This window comes from Poromitra crassiceps, assembly GCF_964638095.1.
Source record: "Poromitra crassiceps genome assembly, chromosome: 5".
In the NCBI taxonomy this organism is placed as follows: domain Eukaryota; kingdom Metazoa; phylum Chordata; class Actinopteri; order Beryciformes; family Melamphaidae; genus Poromitra; species Poromitra crassiceps.
Window position 1 is genome coordinate 58,317,882 of NC_139642.1, and position 22,874 is coordinate 58,340,755.

A 22,874-nucleotide genomic window follows, 5' to 3' on the forward strand; every position below is an offset into this window, starting at 1 on the left:
GCGGCGTGGTTTGGGAAAGGGCCGGCCACACAGAGAGAGGCACAGCTAAAGTCTCATTTAATAAGTGTTTCTCTTCAGTTTTCATATGCTGGAAAAGGAGGTAAGAGTGGGTAAACATTTACCCTGAACAACTTCAAAACCTTTCATGTCTCTGATCTGCTTTCTGTTGGCCTGAAGATGCAGTAAACAGTCGTTTCAAACAGTGAAAGAGGTTTTTGTGGCCGTGTGTGTATGTGTGTATATACTGTATGTGTGTGTGTGTGTGTGTATATACAGAACTGAAAATGTGTGTGTGTGTGTGTGTGTGTCCTTTGTGTGTCCTTGTGAGTAGGGATGCATGAAAAATCACGGTTTCATGATTATTATGCATTCACTGATTTCACAACACTAGGGATAATTCACTGCGATCTCGCTCATGTTCTTATGTGGTTACCTACGTCACTTGGATTAGTAACTGTAAAATTATAGCTGTTTTGGAAACTGTAATCCTTTACACTACTTGTTACTGGGGAAAGTAATACAATTCATGCGTTTTTCATAAATTCGCACTGCAAGATTACATTACAAAGTCAATGTAAACGCGCAAGCAGACCGCAGGCGGTGCAAATGGGGCGAATAAAGCGAAATTTTGCGGGAAGAATGAAATTCACCTCATTCGCTCTTTGGCGAATCATTTATACAGTCCAATTCGAGCGAGTAACACGATTTTCGCTTTTGGTGTGAACACAACATTAAGGGGCTAGATTATCATATCGTACTGTACTGTATCGTAGATTAGCATTAGGATTTAAAGATATGATTAGAATTAGGTTTAGATTAGGGTAAATATTTGGAGTAAATTTAGATCAGGACTTGGATTCATGGTTAAGAATAGAATTAGGGATCCTTACAAGTATAGTAAAACAGTATATGAGTGTGTGTGTGTGTGTGTGTGTGTGTGTGTGTGTGTGTGTGTGTGTGCGTGCGTGCGTGCGTGTCTGTGTGTGCGTGTGCGTGTGTGTGCGTGTGTGTATGTGTGTGTGTGTGTGTGTGTGCGTGTGTGTATGTGTGTGTGTGTCTGAGTGTGTATGTGTGTGTGTGTGTGTGTGTGTGTGCGTGCGTGTGTGCGTGTGCGTGTGTGTATGCGTGCGTGCGTGTGTGTGTGTGTGTGTGCGTGCGTCTCCACTCACCCTGCTCAGCCCCATGTGGTAGCTGCTCTTCTCCAGCTCCAAGGACTCCAGCAGCTCCTCTACCGCCTGTAAACACAGACAGAGCAAACAGTCAGATCAACAAAAACAAGCCAGCCTGTTCCACAGCCACTGACTGCACCTTACCTCCCATCTGATCACATGACCTGTTCCACTGACTCCAGCTTGCCTCCGTCTGATCACATGACCCGGGCACCCAAAGCATGCTGGCATGGTGCCATGGCAACAAAGGCACTTCCCCCTAACCTCAGCTAACTCATACAAACACACAGCCCCTCCCCCCTCCCGCCTCAAGGGACTTTCAGCCATCGTGTCAACTCAACCTTTACAAGACAAAGTGGAGACAGGTTTTTCACTAGTGTTTTTTCACTAGTGTTCAACTGATGCAGGCATCACAACAACAACAACAACAACAACAACAACAACGTACAATATTCATTACTGTAGGGCTGGGTATCGTTTAAAAGATTACCAGTACCAGTACCCTTAAAATGATACCAATACCAATAGATGCAAACACATCCTACACTTTGGAGCGTTATTTAACTCCTTGCCAACAAGCTAGCATGACATGCTTGGTACCCATGGATGCATTATGCTATTCTATTCTAGTTTCATATGATACCAGTGTCGTCACTGGTTTTTACAGTAATTTGGGAAAATACGACCGGAAGTCGCATTTTTGTTGCAGTGTTGCTAGCAGACGCTAACGTATAGGTGAAGATGGCTGCGCGCGTCTATCACAAAATTATTCACAAGCGACACGACAAGCTACAAAACATCGTCCACGATCATCTAAAGCAGTGATTCCCAACCAGGGGTACGTGTACCCCTAGGGGTACTTGAGCAGCTTGCAGGGGGTAGTTGGAAAGATTGCAATGTATTTCCAAAATGCTAAAAACTGGCAACTTTTTCCAATTGAAAACTGTCAAAATTCTAGGCTATTAAAGAGGAATCATTCAAATTATTTTCATTTAATGAGATGTGGTAGAGAGGCCTACTAAAAGTTTAATATAACAACTTGAGGAGAACTATGGCCACACATGAGTGAGGGGGTAGGCTACTATCGGCATGGTAAAACAGCTCAAGGGGTACATAACACAAAAATGATCTAAAGTGTGGGAGTATTTTAGACCGAGACCGAACAATGTGCTGCTCTGTAACGCTAACCTCTGCACATGGGAAATGACACCACGTAACGTTAATGTACACCCAGAGTGCATCCTGTGGATGGGCAGCAGACAGCACCAAGTCAGTCCTGTTATAACGCACTTTTTGATCACGCATATTAGGATGATCAACACGTGGAACATGTTTGTTAGTATAACGTTACAGGGATGTAAAGTAGTCGACGTTGGGTCAGGTCCACTCATAGCTACGCCCCCTGGCGCTGTCAGCGACGGAAAGGCACAGCTTTTAGTTTGGCAAAAAAGAAGAGGGGGCACTTTCTCAGCCCGCCTCCGCAAATAAATCTCCTCTTTCTGCGGCTCTGCACTCGTTCGCTGAAAACCAATTCACTCGTATTCTTTCCCCCCAATTATGCTGCACCCGTCTCTATATCTCAATCCGCTTCCTTTCATCCCTCTTCCGTGCTTTCTTCCCCCTTCCTGCTGCTGCCGACTCCCCGGAGAACGGCGCCACATTAGTTCTCTCTGAGTGGGCTATCCTCTCGGAGCTCATCTCCGAGGAGCTCTGTGAGGCGGGCTGTGTTTTGGTGTGGGTGGGGGGGGGGGGGCGAGCGGAGCGTCCATTGATCTACTTAATTGATCCGGCTAAATCTCCTGCGCCGACAGCGCCTATTCATTTAAAAACGGACCGCCGGACGAGTCTTTTGCGTTCATAAATATCCCGGCTTGTACAGTGTGAAGCGCTGTGTACCTTTTCCCTTTCTCCCGTTTTCTCCACACTTATAGGCGCTCAGCACATAGGTTATCAAACCTCTTCATGTAGACACGCCTCCCCTCCCCCCGCCCCGCCCCCTCACATTCACGAAGGCTAATCACGGCTCTGCGCGCGCCGCTATATAACGCCCGGACGCAACGTGGGGAAGACATTAATCATATGCTGAGGGATGTTCCTAAACTGTTCAGTCTCCTATACAAAAGGACTTGAAAGATAACGAGACACGGGGAAAAACTGTGAAAAGAGACAAGGGAATGGGGTGGGGGGGTGGGTGGGTTTCTGGGTGGGTGGGGGGCGGGAGGGTGGTGGGGAGAGAGAGAAAAGGAAAAAGAGAGAGAGCTCTTCCCACTGCCGGTAATTAATCAGTACACTAGCCGTATGCTGCCAGCCTGAGCAATCATAATTAATTACACACAAGAGCGCCTCTTGGAGCAGGAAAAGGACAGGGGAGAGAGGAGAGAGAGAGGAGGAGAGAGAGGGAGAACAGAGAGGAGAGAGAGAGAGGAGGGATGAGAGAGGAGGAGAGAGAGGGAGGACAGAGGGGAGAGAGAGGAGAGAGGGATGAGAGAGGAGAGAGAGGGAGGACAGAGAGGGAGGACAGAGAGGGGAGCGAGAGGAGAGAGGGATGAGAGAGGGAGGACAGAGAGGGGAGAGAGAGGACAGGAGAGAGGAGAGAGAGGAGAGATAAAGGAGAGAGGAGAGGACAGGAGAGAGAGAGAGAGAGAGAGAGAGAGAAAGGGAGAACAGGAACAGAGGGATTGTGTGTATGCAGTAAGGTTACAATGTAGAGGGAGAAAAGTTTGAACACACCTTCCCATTCACTTAAATGAGAAAGTGTATCCAAAAGTTTCACTAGTAATGTAGTGTATGCTAAAGTGTTAGCATGGAGCCTACTATCACTCAACATAGATATGCTAAAGTGTTAGCATGGAGCCTACTATCACTCAACGTAATGTATGCTAAAGTGTTAGCATGGAGCCTACTATCACTCAACATAGATATGTATGCTAAAGTGTTAGCATGGAGCCTACTATCACTCAACATAGTGTATGCTAAAGTGTTAGCATGGAGCCTACTATCACTCAACATAGTGTATGCTAAAGTGTTAGCATGGAGCCTACTATCACTCAACATAGTGTACGCTAAAGTGTTAGCATGGAGCCTACTATCACTCAACATAGTGTACGCTAAAGTGTTAGCATGGAGCCTACTAACACTCAACATAGTGTATGCTAAAGTGTTAGCATGGAGCCTACTAACACTCAACATAGTGTATGCTAAAGTGTTAGCATGGAGCCTAAAATCACTCAACATAGTGTACGCTAAAGTGTTAGCATGGAGCCTACTATCACTCAACATAGTGTATGCTGAAGTGTTAGCATGGAGCCTACTAACACTCAACATAGTGTATGCTAAAGTGTTAGCATGGAGCCTACTAACACTCAACATAGTGTATGCTAAAGTGTTAGCATGGAGCCTACTATCACTCAACATAGTGTATGCTAAAGTGTCAGCATGGAGCCTACTATCACTCAACATAGTGTATGCTAAAGTGTTAGCATGGAGCCTACTATCACTCAACACAGTGTATGCTAAAGTGTTAGCATGGAGCTACTATCACTCAACATAGTGTACGCTAAAGTGTTAGCATGGAGCCTACTATCTCTCAACATAATGTACGCTAACATTCCGAACACTCACCCTCTTCTCGTCAGTGACGATGTAGTGGCGGCCATGCTTCTTGGTCAGGTGCGGCGCCAGAACGTCAAAGCGCCGGCGGAACTCGGAGAACACCATGTGGTCCGGGTAGCCTGAGGAGAACAGAGCAGACACAGCAGAGAGCGCTGAGCTGGGCTTTGTCTGTTTGTGGATCTCTAACAGCATGTCAACCATCACGGTGTATTTTCAGGAGAAATGCAGGTGGAAAAACACTTCCAAAGACTAAACGGCCAGGAGACGAATGTGTGAAGGTTTGACAGGTGGGAAACGCACTAGTGGAACCAACAACACCTGTCAAGTTTACAGGGTTTTCTCAAGCTTTGAAAGAGGTGGAGGTGGTGATGATACCAGGGGGAACAGGGTTTTGCATCGGCATAAAGGGCTGAAGGTAAAAGCATACTAAGGACCATACAGAAGGTTACTGAAGCCCATTTAAATTCCCTACCTATGCACATTAAACCCTCCTATGCACTCAACTGCCTTAGGCAAGCAAAAAAAAAAAAATCATGTTATTTACATTAGGGCTGGGCAATATATTGATATGATATCGATATCGTGATATGAGACTAGATATCGTCTTAAGATTCTGTATATGGTAATATGGTGATATGGCATTAGTGTTGTCTTTTCCTGATTTTAAAGGCTGCATTACAGTAAAGTGATGTTATTTTCTGATCTTAGCAGACTGTTCTAGCTGTTCTATTATTTGCCTTTACACACATAGTCATTATATCCACATTACTGATGATTACAGTATTTATCAAAACTCTCATCTCAGGAAACGCTGTCTTTGCATTTTATTTTTGATCAGTGTTTTTAATTTAAAAATCTCACGTGTGGCTTTGACTTAAAACTGAACATTTAGCCCAATTTGTAGAAAATACAGTAATATACAGTATATTGTGTATCGCCATTCAGCCTAACTGACAGTTGCCTTCCTTCGAGGAATCCTTACTTAAGCAGAAGTAGAGTTGCAATCCAGAAACGTATGAACTTATTTGAATGTGGGGTGGCAGACTGGGAAAAGACGTTCAACCTGCTAGAGGTAATTACAGAAAATGAATATCTTTTCTTTTTAGCAATCTGTTTATTACTGTAGTTACCTGAAATAACACGAATGAAACGGAAGACATCTGGTTGTTTTGGTTTTTCTGCGGAGGGAGACGTGCAGCGGGGACTAGCGCGTTCCCCCGGGGGGCAGCGTATTTTGAGTTTAGAAAAAAACAACAACACGACTTTGTTACCTTGCCTGTAGATGCGTAGCGCGTCCAGGAGCTTGGATCCACGGAGCTGGGCCCGCAGCAGGCCCACGTCCAGCGTCATGAGGCCGGAGTCGGGGCTCTCGCCATGGGCCACGCGCGGCTCGCCTCCCCCACACACCGCCTCCGCTTTGGGCAGCAGGCAGTGGACAAAGTGAACCCTGGAGCGACGCACCGTGTCGATCAGAGCATCCTAAAGACAGAGGGACACTGTGGTCAGGCAGGCGTCACAACAACGTACAATAATATTCATTACCAACCCACTCGGTTGGTCCACAAAAATGTGCATATCTGGTCGCAGCTATTGCAAATTCACGCTTTTTTCCCCCTTCTTCTTCTTCTACATGCGATACCCATCATGTGAATTTGAATGTTCTGGTGACGTCTCGGCACGCTGAACTTCACCACCACAGACTGTATGGGTCGTAGCTGCTCCGGTAGTGGGCCAATCACACGTCACATTTCCGTAAATCGATTGGCTGTGAGCAAAACCATACAAATAGTTGTTTTTTTCCTAGATGTGTGTATGAAAAGGATCAAATGCAGGTATTGTTTGACTGGAGACATTTCGATACTAGTTGATACTGGGTTGTTATGGTCGATACCTTGATGGTATCAAGTACTGATACATAGTCCTAATGATCATACATCTCACGTGCATCCGGTTAGGTTTGTCTGGTGTAAATAAGACATTGGGGTAAAAACTCTGCCAACTCTGCAAGTTTCGCCTGCAGCAGCAACCTGGTTGCTTTCTCCCAACTTCTGCCTCTAACTGCAGCACTGGAGACAAAGCAGATGTTGAAAAATCTGTCAAACGGATGCAGCCACACGAGTTGATCCACCTGCTCCTCTCGTCTCCTCTTCCAACCAAGATAAAGCCGTGAATACGCACTTTTTTTCCTGCCTCTTCTGACTAAACAGTCTGGAGTCCAGGGGGAGAAAGAGGTACTGTACCATTTGGTGGAGCTAATCCAATTCCCTGCTTCACTTGCTCTTCATTTACAATGAAAATCATTTTTTTTATTAATTTCCGCACATAATGTTTCCCCTTTTTGAGGCGAAATCAAAAGTTGAAAATGAACAATCACGGTTAATACGGAAAAGATCCGTTTTATTGAATCAAAGTGCACCGAACGATCCCTTTTTAACCTCCTGAGACATTTGCATAATACCTGGAATTGAATTTAAGGCCAATTTAATAACTAATATAAAGAAACAAATTCGCCTATTCCTGATTGAACATTGCGAATGAAAGTCATGAAACTATAAAGAGCAGTATATTAGAAAAAGAAAAACACCAGCAAATGAATTGTGAGGGCGCAATAAGTCCATCATGTTTGTCATATTGTATTAACCCCGTTCTGTATTAACCTACATAATGTGCCCATTTGCTGGAAGATATTGTAATGCTTTTTAAGGCCCTTCGATTTAGAAAATATAAGACAGTTTCAGGTATCTTTCATTCATATTTGATCAGATATGGTACTGTACATGCCAACAAAACTCTGAATATGCATTGTAAATGGTCCAAATTCCCGGCCTAGATAATCCAGAGTAACAATGTGACTTTAAGTCATATATGAATTCAATCAGTATTCTAGGAAAAAATATTGAGCTTGGATATTTCTAGACATGATGACATAAGGTCCTATTTGGAACACATACCTGACAAAAATAACAGCTGGTATCCTAGTAGAAGTTCTCACAATGTATTGAATGCATATTATTTGACCAGATATGGCGCATATCAACAACGCTCAGAATATGCATCAGAAATGGTCCATATTCTCTAGAGCAGTGGTACCCAACCAGTAGATCAGTAGATGGTAGATCTCAGGGTGCTTACCGGTAGATCCCCAAATCATTTTTGGATAATGAGTGTAACTTTGTAGTGTCAGTATCTTGCATTCAACCAGTCAGTCCGCGCGTGTTTATTTTGTTGTCACATAAGCTACTGCCTGTCAAAAGGCTCATGGAAACCACCTGACATCCTTCACGGAGATACTTGCTTTTAACTACGCGTTCATGTGCACATGATGGGTGCAGGCCCTGACATACTGCTACTTTTCCTGGGTCCAATTGCAGTGTATGGCGTAGTGATTTGGATAGGACGTGCACGTCACGACCATCGCTCCAAACGGATGCAGGAGGTAGATCTTGTGCTGTTGACAAATTTAAAAGTAGATCTGAAGTGTAAAAAACGTTGGGCACCCCCCTGCTCTGGAGAATCTCCGAGACGTCAACCGTAATATTTCTGGATTCTGGCCCTTTTTTGCCCGGTGCAACTCAACCAGATTTCATCTTCCTCTCACCGTCACCCTCCTCCTCCTCCTCCACTCACCACTTGCAGCTTGATGTGGATGCAGAGGCTCTTCTTCTTGACGGCGGCCATGCCGGTGGTGAAGGTCTTCCTCATGCTGGTGGCCCGGCGCAGGGCGAGCTGGGAGCCGCCCTCCAGCCCGGCGATGGAGCCCGACAGCACCGTGGGACCGCCCGCCCGCCCCGCAAACATACTGCTGATGTTCTTCCTGTGGTAAGACGGACGGAGCACGGTTATTAATTATAGTCAACTAAAACTAAACTAGAACGAGGTGTGAACAAAAAAAAACATCTTAGTAAACTGAAATAAAAAATAGGCTTTAGAGAAAAAAATGCAACTGAAAAGATATTGTGTACCTACAAATAATAATAATAAAAGAAATAGACAGAAAATAACTTTAGTTGTACAGTAGTCTTTGTCAATTTGGTCAAATTTGTCAACACAACAAGCATGAGGAGGCATTGGTGCATATGTTTATTGAGACTGGGATGTCTACAAGACTGTGAGTCAGGTGGCTTAGCAAATGATGTGTACTGTACGTTCCTGACAAAAGCACCAAATGTTTTCCATGTACGGTACTGACAATTCCCTTAGCTTGCAATTTTTGATAGGATCCACTTAAAAAAGAAAAGAAAAAAAAAGAAATTGAAAGGCCATAACTTCCATGCTGTCTGAATTGCAAGCAACTTTTTTCCACGTGTTCAGCTAACATTGCTCTACAAATCTGCCTCAAGGAGCCTTGGGGTCCACCTGGAAAGTTTTTGAGATATTTGGAAAGTTTTGGAAAACACATTTTTGACATCTCCTCCTAGCCCGCTTCACCGATCTCCACCAACATCGCTATGTAGCATCTGTGGACCAAGCTCTACAAGTGATCTTTTCAGATTTTTGAAATCTCCTTTTTTGTTTCAAAGATATTAAAAGTCAGGCAGCTTAGCAAATGGATGTATAGCTGCAAGCGGCCATGACAGGTGTTTAAGCCTTTTCTGAACGGTACTGAGGTTGCAAGAAAATGTCTGTGGTTCTCATGACACGGTCCACATATATGCCTTGATATATCTGCCAAGTTTCCTGATCGTTGAACAAAAAGGACAAAGAGCGGGAGAAGCGGGTACATCTCCATTTCCATTAGCATGCGTGCGCGCATGCTCTTCTTCATCGCCACGTCAGCCGGTGATTGATACTTCAATTATAAAGTACATGGAGCTAATCTGAATATATTAGTGGCATATTGTATTGTTTTTCAGGCCCATATGTTGGTGAGCTGCTTCCTGCGCTGTCTGGCTCACCATGTTGCCTGCTGCTCTCATCAAAGCGTGCGTTTCGCTTTTGCTAAATCCTTTTGTACACGTCTACATTTGCTCAGGATTAACTGCTATTTACCACTCGTTGTAAAAAAATAATAAAAAAAATTGTGGTAGAATACACTGGTTTAGTCTTATACCTAAAGTACTCGTCATCATTGCTTTTTCTAACAAATCACTGATTTTGTACTGGCGAGGTTCAAAATGAGATGGATCACATTTTATTTGGCTGGAGAGGAAAAATCTAAATTGCACTGTAACTTAACAATTCTACGAATGAATCAATCATCACACAAAGTATTTCAAGCAATATCCCACCAAGTGTATTCAGTGTTATCCAACGGGACAGAGATTTGAAGCGAGTTTATGTGACGTGAGAACAGTGATATAATACTGTATTTTATTTGATTTTAACCTGCATATTTTCATATAAATAATGTCCAATGTCCATGTTCCAGTTTGTTTGGAATAAATAAATTATGCTTAGCACCAAACATGGAGACAAAATATAAATAAATAAATAAATAAATAAATGAATGAATGAATGAATGAATGAATGAATGAATAAAATCTCTATCACTGCTACTTTACTAAATTCAATAAATTGTAGGAATGGGATAATATAGGAAAATGCAATATATCGCAATACAAAAATGTGACAATATGTATTGTGAGGCATCCAAATAATATTGCCTGCATTTTTAAATTGCTGTTTACATTCTAACAAGCCAATGGCATTGCTAGAAAAATCTGTAGCTCAGAAATAAACAGAAATCTGCAGTCAGACTGCGGCGTCATTGAACGTTTATTTATTCCATCGTATCGTGGCTGTAACGAATCGTGAAATCCACATCGCGTATCGAATCGCGGGGTAAGCATATCGTCACGCCCCGTGTACTCTTCCTCTGTAAACCAGCAGACGTGTGTGTATGTGGGAGGGAGCATACGCTCGTACTTCTGGGAGTCGTGCAGCAGCGTGGCAGCGTTCTGCGCGGCCGGGTTGTGCTTGGCGTGGCTCAGCCAGCCGTGGGCGTCGTACTCCACCCAATCGGTGCCATGGCTGTGGCCTAACAGGAAGAGGAGGGGCTTCTCTCCTTTCAGCAGCAGACTGGGCCCTGGACGGGGGAGGGGGAGGGAGGTGTTGGGGAGGTGGATGGGTCAAAACATTACAAGTCGTCATAGTTTCTCCCTTCATTTCTTTCTTATCAGGACAACATTGAGACCATCGTGGGACACTAAAACGCTCCACTGAACCCCAGAATGATAATATTAATAACAACAACAACAACAACAACAACAACATATGCGTGGTGGCCTGCAAAACCCATGGTGAAAATTTAACATTTTGATATTTCCATAAATTAGAAACTCTCTCCTATATATAACTTTTTGAATGACTGAGATAGCTCTCACAACATCAACAGTTCTGAGTATTTATATGTTATGTGTCTAAAAGTAAAACGTAAGAAAAATGGCTTTAAACATTGCACAAAATTCCATTTTATACAGTAGCATTCCACCAAAATCATGAAAATAAATACTTCCCCTTTTGTTTTGTGAAAATAATGATTGGCCATGATGTACTACGGAGATTAAAGTAACCAGATCACTCAAAATACCTGCAAAAATAGTTTTCAATCGTTTTTTTACCAACAATGTTTACTGTAGCAGCGAAATGTGAACGGTTCTCAAAGACCACGAACCAGGAGATTCAGTGGGAATCTGATGATCAAAAAATGTATCCGATAGAAAACCATCATATCAGAGGTAGTTGCCACTGGCTGGAACATTTATTTTAATTTTTTATCAAAATGCCAATATGGGCCCTGGGTATCAGTTAGGGGTTTTAAAACCACTAGTCGATACTGTTGACTGTTTGAACAATCATTTTCTACGTTATGTCATGTCATGTTAAATAAACTGAATTTGAAGTACCGTATTTATTTAGAGGAGGAAAGACTCCCGCTATCCCTGCATGAAACCAGTTGCGTTGTTACCGCAGTCAAACAGCATCTCCAGCTCAGACAAACTTGCTAGGGTTTAGTCCAATCAGATCGCGGCTCACTCGTAAAAAGCATCTCAGAGCAAATCGAGGACACTGCTAATTTGCATATCTCGCACCCTCAGGTTGGTTCTGCTTAGATCAGTTAACCCTTCACTGGTTCTGCTTAGATCAGTTAACCCTTCACTGGTTCTGCTTAGATCAGTTAACCCTTCACTGGTTCTATTTGAGACCTTTTTGACAAGAATTGATCCTATTTATTTGGTGGGAAAAATATGATACATCTCCTGCGACTAGTGGACTACTTTTTTTGTCAGTAGTGGATGACTACTAAAATGGAGCAGTCGTGAAATGCCCTAGTATGAGTTCAACCCTGTTTTTGTCCCACGCTGTCTGCAGTGTGACACCAGCACACATTTGTGTGTTGTTCCTGAGGCCTCCCTGGACCCCAGTAGGTGAACAGGACAGCTTCTCCAGGCAGGCAGACTTACCCTTGTTGTCTCCCTGCGCGGGGCCGTAGTAACTGAACAGTCTCTCCAGCAGCGTCTCCTCAGAGCCCCCAGGCTGCACCGCCTCCTCCTCCATCAGCCACAGCAGACCCCGAGCCTCGTCCGTCCGGGCCAGGGCGCGCACCTGCTCGCACGCACACACGCACACGCACACGCACACACACACACACACACGAACAAGCACACACACACACACACACACACACACACACACACACACACACACACACACTCACACACACACACACACACACACACACACACACACACACAGGTCGGTATATATAGTATGGCACGTAAAACCTAAAAGTACACCTGGAAAGAAAGAATCTATGATCATATCAGGTTCTCCTGGACACACACACACACACACACACACACACACACTGTACAGCTGTAGCGTACTCCTCCTTCTCCAAGACACTACTTTCAATCCAAGTCATTCACACAAACACAAGATCTCAAGTCAAGAAGATGTTAGAAACCTTTTCAAATCATCAAAGTCAAGCCCCAACTCACCTGAAGCCAAGCCAAGTCAAGTCTCAACTCACCTGAAGCCAAGCCAAGTCAAGTCTCAACTCACCTGAAGGCAAGCCAAGTCAAGTCTCAACTCAAGTCTTCCCTCCACGCATCAAGTCAAGTCCGAAGCAAATTACACAAGCGACACGAGTCCAAGTCACCTCTTTTTAGAATTCAACAAATCCGTCAAAATCAGTCCAATGATGTCATTAGGAAATATAATGATAATAAAAATGTGAGTAAAAAATACGATGAGCCCGCGGCTATCACAATCTCATGAGCTGTTCTCCCTGTTCTTCGTCAGTTAGGAGTGTGCTGAGAGAACGGCTTCGTCTGTTAGGAGTGTGCTGAGAGAACGGCTTCGTCTGTTAGGAGTGTGCTGAGAGAACGGCTTGGTCTGTTAGGAGTGTGCTGAGAGAACGGCTTCGTCAGTTAGGAGTGTGCTGAGAGAACGGCTTCGTCTGTTAGGAGTGTGCTGAGAGAACGGCTTCGTCTGTTAGGAGTGTGCTGAGAGAACGGCTTCGTCAGTTAGGAGTGTGCTGAGAGAACGGCTTCGTCTGTTAGGAGTGTGCTGAGAGAACGGCTTCGTCTGTTAGGAGTGTGCTGAGAGAACGGCTTTGTCTGTTAGGAGTGTGCTGAGAGAACGGCTTCGTCTGTTAGGAGTGTGCTGAGAGAACGGCTTCGTCAGTTAGGAGTGTGCTGAGAGAACGGCTTGGCCTCCCCACTTGGCCGGTGGGATTCTTAAACGAGAGTGTTTGGTAGAGATGGGCTACTATAAATAATAAGAGAGATCATTTCTGCCTTCCACTAACATAGAAGGTTAAACTGGCTTTCAGGGTCTTTCATTACTCTAAGCAGAGAGAGTGTTCAGGGTCTTTCATTACTCTAAGCAGAGAGAGTGTGCATTGTGCTCTTGAAACCTAATTAGTTGCCGGGGTGAAACTTGGATCCTTTTCAGAGATAAATCAAATTCAGAATGAGCTTTTTGTTTTTGGTGTGATCTGAAATCACAAGGCAGAGAGAATTGCATTGTGTTGGTTTATTGGCTTTTCAATATGTGCTGAATGATTATGTGTGCATGTCTATGGGTCCTTTCTGGCTTTATCCAGCTCTGCTCGGGTTCAATCCTCACTAGGCTGCTGCTAATGCTTTGTCACGGCTAAAACGCCATAGCCCCCCCATGTGTTTTCCACCAAGCGCACACACACACCGGCTTATTTAGACGCGCTTTTTCCCCAATCAATTTCAACGCAGCCCAAAGCCAGATTTAATTTGAATTAAAACACTTGTTAACGCCACATTCTGGAGCCAACGCACATCAGTGACGTCAGATTTGCTACGGGCCGGGTGTCCCGCAGATTTGTCTTCATTGAATGAGGATGTGCAGCGAGATGCCAACTGACTAGCGGGGAGGAAAAGCGTTTTTCAACACGACAAGAAGGAACCAAAATCAAATACTTGATTGCAATTAATGCCGCTGATGTGGGATGAATTCCAAAAAGGAAATTGGGGAAAAAAGAAAAACGAAAACGAGCCACAATTATTAAATTAAAGCTAATTGGATAGAGTTAATATGTCTGACACAGAAGGCAAATTTGGCTGCTTTTGTGGAGCACTTAAAATGCATGATCTACGGTAATTAGAAAAGGTGAGGTGTTCACTCTTGCTTTGTAACGTCTTTATCAGAGAGCAATGACCTGTAAACAACAACAACATGCCGGGCACAATGCTAATAGCTCAGCCTGTGAAGGCGGCAAGTAAATAACAACCAGGCAAATTTAAGAAGTTAGCTATAAATGGAGTGTATAAGTTAATTTGACATTTTGATCAAAACTGATGTATTGATATGCATTTCTTACAACACAAGCCTTGTCGGAAGTTAGACTTCTTCTGAACTATTTTTGTTTTATTTGTTTTGCTGTATGAAATGTGTTCGGGCAACAATTTGATTTGCATACACTTCTTAGTGTGAAAAAGACAACAGCTGTGCTATTAACTCTTAGTGAATCTATTAACTCTCTTAGTGAATCTATTAACTCACTTAGTGAATCTATTAACTCTCTTAGTGAATCTATTAACTCTCTTAGTGAATCTATTAACTCTCTTAGTGAATCTATTAACTCTCTTAGTGAATCTATTAACTCTCTTAGTGAATCTATTAACTCTCTTAGTGAATCTATTAACTCACTTAGTGAATCTATTAACTCTCTTAGGCCATGGTCACATTACAGGCAAATCCGATTTGCTGCTAAAGTCATTAATCATCATTATCTTGATTGGTTTCCACACTGCCACAAACCTGATTTGGGCAAGTGTTCAAGTCGGATATGTGTGTGCTGTGAAAACCAATCTGGATAGAATCATTAATAGGTCACTAAAGTTCGCAAATCGGATTTGGCCTCCTAGTCTGAACATGGCCTTAGTGAATCTGGATGTCGGTGCATGAAAGCTAGTCTGAATGCAAACTGGCTAATTGTGCTCTTGCTGTCAGCAATGAGAGCATGAAGAGGTTAGGGGTTATGAACCAGGCAGAGAGAGAAAACATGAAGAGGTTAGGGGTTATGAACCAGGCAGTCATAGAAAACCATGCATAGAGACTGTTCTGCTTACCAGGGCTTGTGTGGAGGCTTGATCGATAGCTGCTACAGACAGTGAGGGACTGGACTCTATGTCATCTAAAGCAAGCTCTATGTTTTCCTAGACGCAGGAAGATAAAGGCTTTGGTTATTCCTCTACAGTAGCTTCACCGGCAGAAAGTTATCAAGAGATCAGAAGGGTAGCTAGCTACACAGTCATATTATGACATTAGCAATGGCAAAGATTGGGTTGTGTGAGTCTGCATGTTTATTTAAATCAATGCAAGATTTCAGACATGTTTGACATTCTGTTATTTGAATTTGTAGACTAGAGCAGTGGTTCTCAAATGGGGGTCCGCGGACCCCCAGGGGTCCGTGGCACTTTGCCAGGGGGTCCGCGAAAAGTTTTCAGGTAAAAAAAAAAAAAAAAAAAATGTTTTTTTTTGTTTTTGTTTTGTTTTTTAATTAAAAAAGAAAATGCTACATGTTACTTATTCCTTCTCAAACTACTTCCTACATGGTGCTAGTCTATCAAAATATCTTGGCTGTCATTGATTGTGTTGCATAGTGGTTTTCTGTACTGTTTTAGGGTTAGGGTTAGGGTTACCCTAATTGTGATATTGTAAATCGCTTTGGACAAAACAAAAGCGTCTGCTAAATGACGTAATGTAAATGTAATGTAATAATAAAAAAAAAAAAAAAAAAAAAAAAATGCAAAATCTTCATAGTTCAACGAAAATAGTTTATGCTTTAAATCTAAAATGGTTCATGGATTACATTCTAATAACAAACCTATCAAATTAAAAGTCAAGCACGTTACCGTGGAAACAATTAAGCTTAGCCCAAAATCACAAATCAGAATGAGGGGGTCCCCGGTATATTTTCTATCTTGTAAGGGGTCCTTGGCTGAAAAACATTTGAGAACCTCTGGACTAGAGCATTAGAATGAAGAAATCCTGCTTTTGGAAAAGCTGTGGACTATTGGTGTATCCCATGATCCGATGTGTCTGTCCATGTACGTTTCAATTCATCTTCTAACGGATTTGTCTCCATCCGTTCAGCCAATCAGAAGCATCCCTACATTTGTTTTGGGAAAACACGGAGACAACGGTCCGTCCAAAACAAAGAGAGAAGGCAGAACGCCTGGTGTAAGGGTGGGATGACTGGAGGTTTCTAATGCATTTAGACTGTATAGCCTGTTTCTTCTTTGGTCTTCACACAGAAATACTTCTGTCAATAACCTGTTCATTTTCTAATGGATCAGTGCTGCTGCTGCTGCTGCTGCTGCTGCTGCCTGAGACGAAATAGCAGGTTTGATCTGTGTGTGTCTGCTCTCTGCTCTCTGGAGGGCTGGGCAATACTATACCGTTATCGTGATAGACTACGGTAGATACTAGGGGTGCACCGATCGATCGGCAAGCAATCTGTATCGGCCGATTTTGACCTCAAATATGCGATCAGCTGATTGCCGATATTTCGGCTGATTGCCGATATTTTTTTATATATAAAAAAAAAATATATATTTAAAAAATAATAATAAATAAAAAAGCCCTATCACTAATCAGGCTTTCCAACGATATAAAATACAATGCCAATTGGTATTATTAAAGGGGAGAAGTAATCGACCTAAAATAACGTTTCCAAACTTTCTTTGAGGAGTTTATATATCGGTGATCGGTAATCGGTGATCGGTCGGGCAGATATTTCCCATAGGCGATCGGCGATCGGTGGCAAAAAACATGATCGGTGCACCCCTACTAGACACAGTCTAGTCTAAGATTTTAGATAATGGTAATATGGTGATATGACATAAGTGTTGTCTTTTCCTGGTTTTAAAGGCTGCATTACAGCGAAGCGATGTCATTTTCTGAACGTACCAGACTGTTATTCTAGCTGTTCTATTATTTTCCTTTAACCACTTAGTCATTACTGTATATCCACATGACTTTTGATTATTTATCAAAAATCTCATCGTGTCAATATTTTACGAAAGCACCGAAAGTCAGGGAAGGAAACCCTGTCTTTGCATTTTATTTTGATCACAGTCTTGCTTTAATCAAAGTGCTTGTGACATCTCACATGTGGCTTTGACTTACAACTGAACATTTAGGCCACGTTGTAGAAAATACCAAGAGGTATTATTATGTTATTATTATGTTATTATTATCGTGTATCAGCCTAAAAATAGCGGGATCAGATTTTTGGTGCATATGGCCCAGCCCTACTGCTCCGTCTCTTGCACCTCGCACCTCCTTGTATCTCTCCAGCTCCTGCACAAAGGTGCGCTCGTGGTAGAGGCTCTGCAGCCTCTCCTGGGTGTAGTTGTGGCAGAGCTCCTCGAAGGTGGCGCTGCGCTGCCGCTGGGCCATGCGCGGGTTCTGGAAGCCCGGCGTGTCCACGATCAGCAGAGAGCACAGAGAGTGCTGGCTGGACTTCAGGGCCCTGAGGGGACACGGGGGGGGAAAGACCGGGGCCAGGTGGAGGAGGAACAACAAGTTAGCGACAGGATATACAGCTAAGAGGATTAGCATAGCAATAAAAAGAGAGCAAACGGAGGTGAGGAGGAGGGGTGTGAAGATGAACCGATTCGCATCAAAAAGCCATATGAGAATCTAACATGCGCCCCGCATCAATTCAAAAGTCCAAATCCAATTCAAATGCAGTGTGAAATCAGCCCAAAATCAATACAGGATATGAGAAATCCATGGCTGGTGGGAGAGGGGGGAGCTGTGTGCGAGAGAGAGAGAGAGAGAGAGAGAGAGGGTGAGAGAGAGAGAGAGAGAGGGTGAGAGAGAGAGAGAGAGAGAGAGAGAGAGGGTGAGAGAGAGAGAGAGAGAGAGAGAGGGTGAGAGATAGAGTGCCAAGGAGAGGGAGAAGAAACGCAGGAACTGGGAAGCTAGGAAACACGTTTTGCTCAATAACAGCAGCAGAGCTTACGACAAAGAAATATTATGATGATGAAAATAAAAACTATGACATACGCACACACAGGATGGAAATCAAATTAAAAACTGTCAAGATAAAGGTCATAAAAATAGGAGAAGATAAAGGAAAGCCTATGTAAATGCACAGCTTCTAACCAGGACGTGCAGAAAATATGCATTGTAGGAAAGTGCAAGTGAGAGGGAGAGAGAGATAAAGTGTTAGAAAATAGAAAAAAGAAAATAGGAGGCAGACACTAAGATAGAGAGACAAACAGACAGAAAGGCAGACAGAAAGACGGTTGTCTTGAGAGAGAGAGAGACAGACAGACAGACAGAGACAGACAGAAAGAGGGTTGTCTTGAGAGAGACAGACAGACAGAGACAGACAGACAGAAAGACGGTTGTCTTGAGAGCGACAGACAGACGGAGACAGACAGACAGACAGACTGACAGAAAGACGGTTGTCTCGAGAGAGACAAACAGACAGAGACAGACAGAAAGACGGTTGTCTCGAGAGAGACAAACAGACAGAGGCAGACAGAAAGACGGTTGTCTCGAGTGGTTGACTGAAAGAGAGCAACTCAGATGGCAATCACATTTTCTGTCAAACAATGTTTGGGGGGAGGAGAGAAAGCAGGATGAAAGCAGCAGACTTCTTAATATAATGTCTTATTTTCAGACACACGAGGGAGGGAAGGTCTATGAGTAACTGACAGTGCCCAAAAGTGCAGCGAAATGTTACAAAACTCTTAAAAGGCTTGTCATGTGAACTCAAAATGAAAGTGGACTTGAACAAGACAAACACTGTTTAGTCCCGAATGAATGTTGTTCAGAAAAATACTGGAAAATCCAATATGGCAACAAGGTGGACACTATGCTGGTTGTTGGGATATAAAAACAAACACTTCTTTATTTATAGGTGTTGATAAGCAGTTGGCATCGCATTGCATAATTTGCCTTTTCACAGCAGCAGCCACTTTGTGTCTCATGGGCAGGAAGTAACACATGTGCAACCAAAACATTAACGGCACTGGAACACCTAAACGGATTGGAAGCTGGAAACCCGCATTCGTGTTTTGCTTGCACCTGTGTTACTTCCTGCCTTTTAGACACAAAATAGCTGCAGTGAAAAAGGTCAATTTAGACCTAATCTTCAGAGTGGAATTGTAGCGCCTGGCCTTGGACCCGTCAGTCACTTTGAAAACACCAGTCATCCAAATGCAATCTGGTGTCTGACAGAACAAATCAACCAACAAACAAGCGCACGGAGACCGATCCATAGTGCCACTCTACCCCAACAGAAGTGAGGGGTGTGTGTGTGTGTGTGTGTGTGTGTGTGTGTGTGTGTGTGTGTGTGCGCGTGTGTGTGTGCGTGTGTGTGTGTGCGTGTGTGTGTGTGTGTGTGCGTGCGTGTGTGTGTGTGTACTGTGTAGGTGTGTGGGGGGCTAAAGCTTCTGGCATACTCTTCGCGCACGCGCTGGAGGCGGGGCTCAGAGGAGGGCGCGCGCACTCTGCGCGGGCCAAAACAGAACATACTCAGTGCGCAGCTCCAGGCTCCAGGCAGTCTGAATGAAATTGAATGTAACGTTCCCAATTCTATGTATTAAATTAAAAAAAACGACCCCTCCACATTTGGGAAGGCTAAGCCACACAACTAGTTCGTTATAATCGAACAGCATGCTTTGAAGGCGACTTTACGACGGTGAGGACTCAATCACAGCAGATATCCGCTGATAGCCTACCACAGAGATCTCACAGGCACAGGCAGCAAAACCGACGCGCTGATAGAAAAATCTCCATGGACGCGCCGCGCTGCGCTCAGGCCTCGCCCCCCGACACGCCCCGTGCGATGTCGTCATAATCGCCGTGCGCCCTATGCGCTTGGCTGGGCGCGAAGAGTATGCCAGAAGCTTAACTGACCTGTTAATGAGGGAGATGACCAGGGTGAAGATCTCAGAGTAGAGGCTGGATGCCATGGCCTCTAAACAGTCCAGCGCTGTGATCTTAGGACCTGAGAGAGAGAGGGAGAGAGAGAGAGAGAGAGAGAGAGAGAGAGAGGGCGAGAGACACAGAGAGAGAGAGAGAGAGAGAGAGCGAGAGAGAGAGAGAGAGAGAGAGAGAGGGCGAGAGACACAGAGCCAGAGTGAGAAATACAGTGAGAGACAGAAAAAGAGGAAACAACACTGATGGTCATCAACAGTAACGTGAACCACTGCCAATCAGAGAGAGCCCCATCCTAGAACTGAGGAAATAAAGCATTTTGGTTTTTGATAGCCAATAGCAATGTTTTTGTATTGGAGCTGCCAATAATATCCAATATATTGCACAGATATCTGCCATCTATTAGTCCTGTTATTTGGCCCTTCCAGGCCTAAGAGATGTAAAGGAATCAGTGTTTCCACCAGAGTTTTATTATAATTTATATTCTTGCACAAAATATATAAATTCAAGCCCTTTCAATGACCCAAGGCCTTCACCCCCACCTCCAATTTACACAAACTTTCAAAGATTTCAAGGAGCCGTGGGAACCCGCATGTCCTGATATCGCCGTGTTGGTGTCATTCCTGGACCAAAACTTTTTCCTAGTACGGAAATCTTAACCACATTAACCACAGACTCTAGCCTCCTGGTGTTAGCAGGGTCCGGACCCTGGGCTCTAGGTGTTAGCAGGGTCCGGACCCTGGACTCTAGGCTCTTGATGTTAACAGGGTCTGGACCCTGGAGGTCTGGTGGTCACCTGAAGCGTCTCCGTGGCCGGCGTCGTCAGGGCCCCCTCTGAACGAGGTGGAGTGCTTCAGTCCTTTGGCCTGGTGCTTGAAGATGGAGGAGGAGAGCTCCTCCAGGCTGCTGCCCAGCAGGTAGGCCGCCTTCTGGGCCCACTCGTGACGGGCAAACTGCCTGCGTCCCGCTGGAGAGAGAGAGGAGAAATGACATAAGCCCAAGAGGGAACCCGGGGAGAAGCATGACGAGGATGACAAGGGGGGACGAAAGAGGAAGATAATGTAGGGAAGGGGGAGTCAAAGAGGACACAGCTAAAATTCAAAACAGGAGCGCTGAGGGTAATCTTAGATCTAGCTAGCGCTAAATGATTTCAAAGCACGTTGTAAAGGTGTAAATACTGCATCAACCGTAAGTCATCCATGTCGGACAGGGTTGTGAATTCTGACGCGAGTCCTACCTTTAGATATATTTCTCCTAGTATACATCCAGAAAATGTGATTTTACAGCAGATGATGACATGGGTCGACAGTATTCTGTCTGAATACAGGAAGAGGATTGTGGGAATGAAGTGAAAACTCTGTGAAAGGTCTTAAGATTCCCAGTTTAATAGAAATTTGAGATCATTTGAGTTTGAGACTGATATTTGAGATGCTGCTCAAACAACAGGCAGGAGTTTCGGTAAATCACTTTAAGTGCCGTGCACACCGTGTGATAACGTGGGAAGTAAATGGCAGACAGCATCTGAAGAGAGAGAGCGCCGTCAGTTTGGCTCTATAGCAACAGAGCCCGGAGTCGGACACTATGGCCCTGAGTCGGACACTACCGCCACTAACGGTCTGCATGAGCGGTGCATCTCCAAACGGTCTGGAGCCAAAGTGAAACGTCACTTCCTGCTTTCTCACTGTACCAGCGCTGCGAAAAAATGGCGGTGGACGGAGAATAAGGTTACTTTTTTGATCCGACAAACTGGCGACAAACTGCGACTTTCTTGACATGCAAAGTTACGTTTTAAATGGACAAAATTAGCGTTGGCGCCCCGTGGCACAATTCAAACGGGATCAAAAAAGTAACCTTATTCTCCGTCCACCGCCATTCATAGGAAGTGACGTTCACTTTGGCTCTCTATTCAAAGTCCCTGTGGACCGAGGCAACATGACTGTGTCACCAGCCAATCAAACGGACAAAGTGAACGCATCGACAGGAGCGCCCGCCAAGCAGTGCGTAAAAAAAAGGAAAAAGCACCCAAGCAGAATGTTCTTTGTGATTCTCGGGGTGGGCTGGGAGAAAGAATAATAATCTCTCTCTCTCTCTAATAGGGTAGAGACTCAAAAAGACTAACTAGAGAAGTTCAAATGAACAAGCTTTGCTTTGCGTTGGGCTTTTGAGGCTGTGTTGTACTGTGACAGCAGCTCGGGAGCTGAATGCGGGAGACATGGGGAGGCATCAGACAGAGCACTTTAAAAGAGACAACAAAGTTCTGATCCAGATGATTCTCATCTCACAGAACAGAACCAGGGCGGGACGGCTAGGGGGCGAGGGGGGGGGCGGAGGGGGGGAACTGTCAGGAGGTATAGAAGAGGAGAGAACTGAAGAGAGGGAGAGATGAAGAGAGGGAGAGAGAAAACGAGGAGCGAGAAACAATAAAAATGCTAATGACTTAAGGTCTGGAAGGAATGATAAAGGCATTAAGACTATACAAACAAAGAATATATACAAACAAGAGAGGGTTCGAGAAAAGTTTCAAGTGAAAAACAACAATGGCGAACGACTTGTAGGGAGGTTGTTTTTGTGTGTGTGTGTGTTTTTTTCCCATTACCTTCATCTGCGTCTGCATTTGATAGGGCGCAGCATGCAAACATGCAAGTAGAGAGAAGGGGTTAGAGACAATTCATGTATTCATCAATTCACATTCACCAGCAAAAACACACATTC

At 44.2% G+C, this 22,874-nt stretch overlaps 1 protein-coding gene across 2 annotated transcripts in view; it reads right to left on the reverse strand.

The window, feature by feature from the left end:
- myo18ab (myosin XVIIIA b) overlaps positions 1–22,874 on the reverse strand; it is a 213,398-nt gene that overhangs the window by 80,915 nt on the left and 109,609 nt on the right. For both annotated transcript variants that reach the window (XM_083637540.1, XM_083637539.1), the window contains exons 11-20: positions 20,959–21,129; positions 20,142–20,232; positions 17,547–17,739; positions 15,332–15,418; positions 12,185–12,326; positions 10,647–10,806; positions 8,409–8,595; positions 6,053–6,260; positions 4,791–4,900; positions 1,170–1,235 (exon numbers count right to left, since the gene is read on the reverse strand). In XM_083637540.1, the coding sequence (XP_083493666.1) occupies positions 1,170–1,235; positions 4,791–4,900; positions 6,053–6,260; positions 8,409–8,595; positions 10,647–10,806; positions 12,185–12,326; positions 15,332–15,418; positions 17,547–17,739; positions 20,142–20,232; positions 20,959–21,129 (1,415 nt within the window). The remainder of the gene's footprint in view (positions 1–1,169; positions 1,236–4,790; positions 4,901–6,052; positions 6,261–8,408; positions 8,596–10,646; positions 10,807–12,184; positions 12,327–15,331; positions 15,419–17,546; positions 17,740–20,141; positions 20,233–20,958; positions 21,130–22,874) is intronic.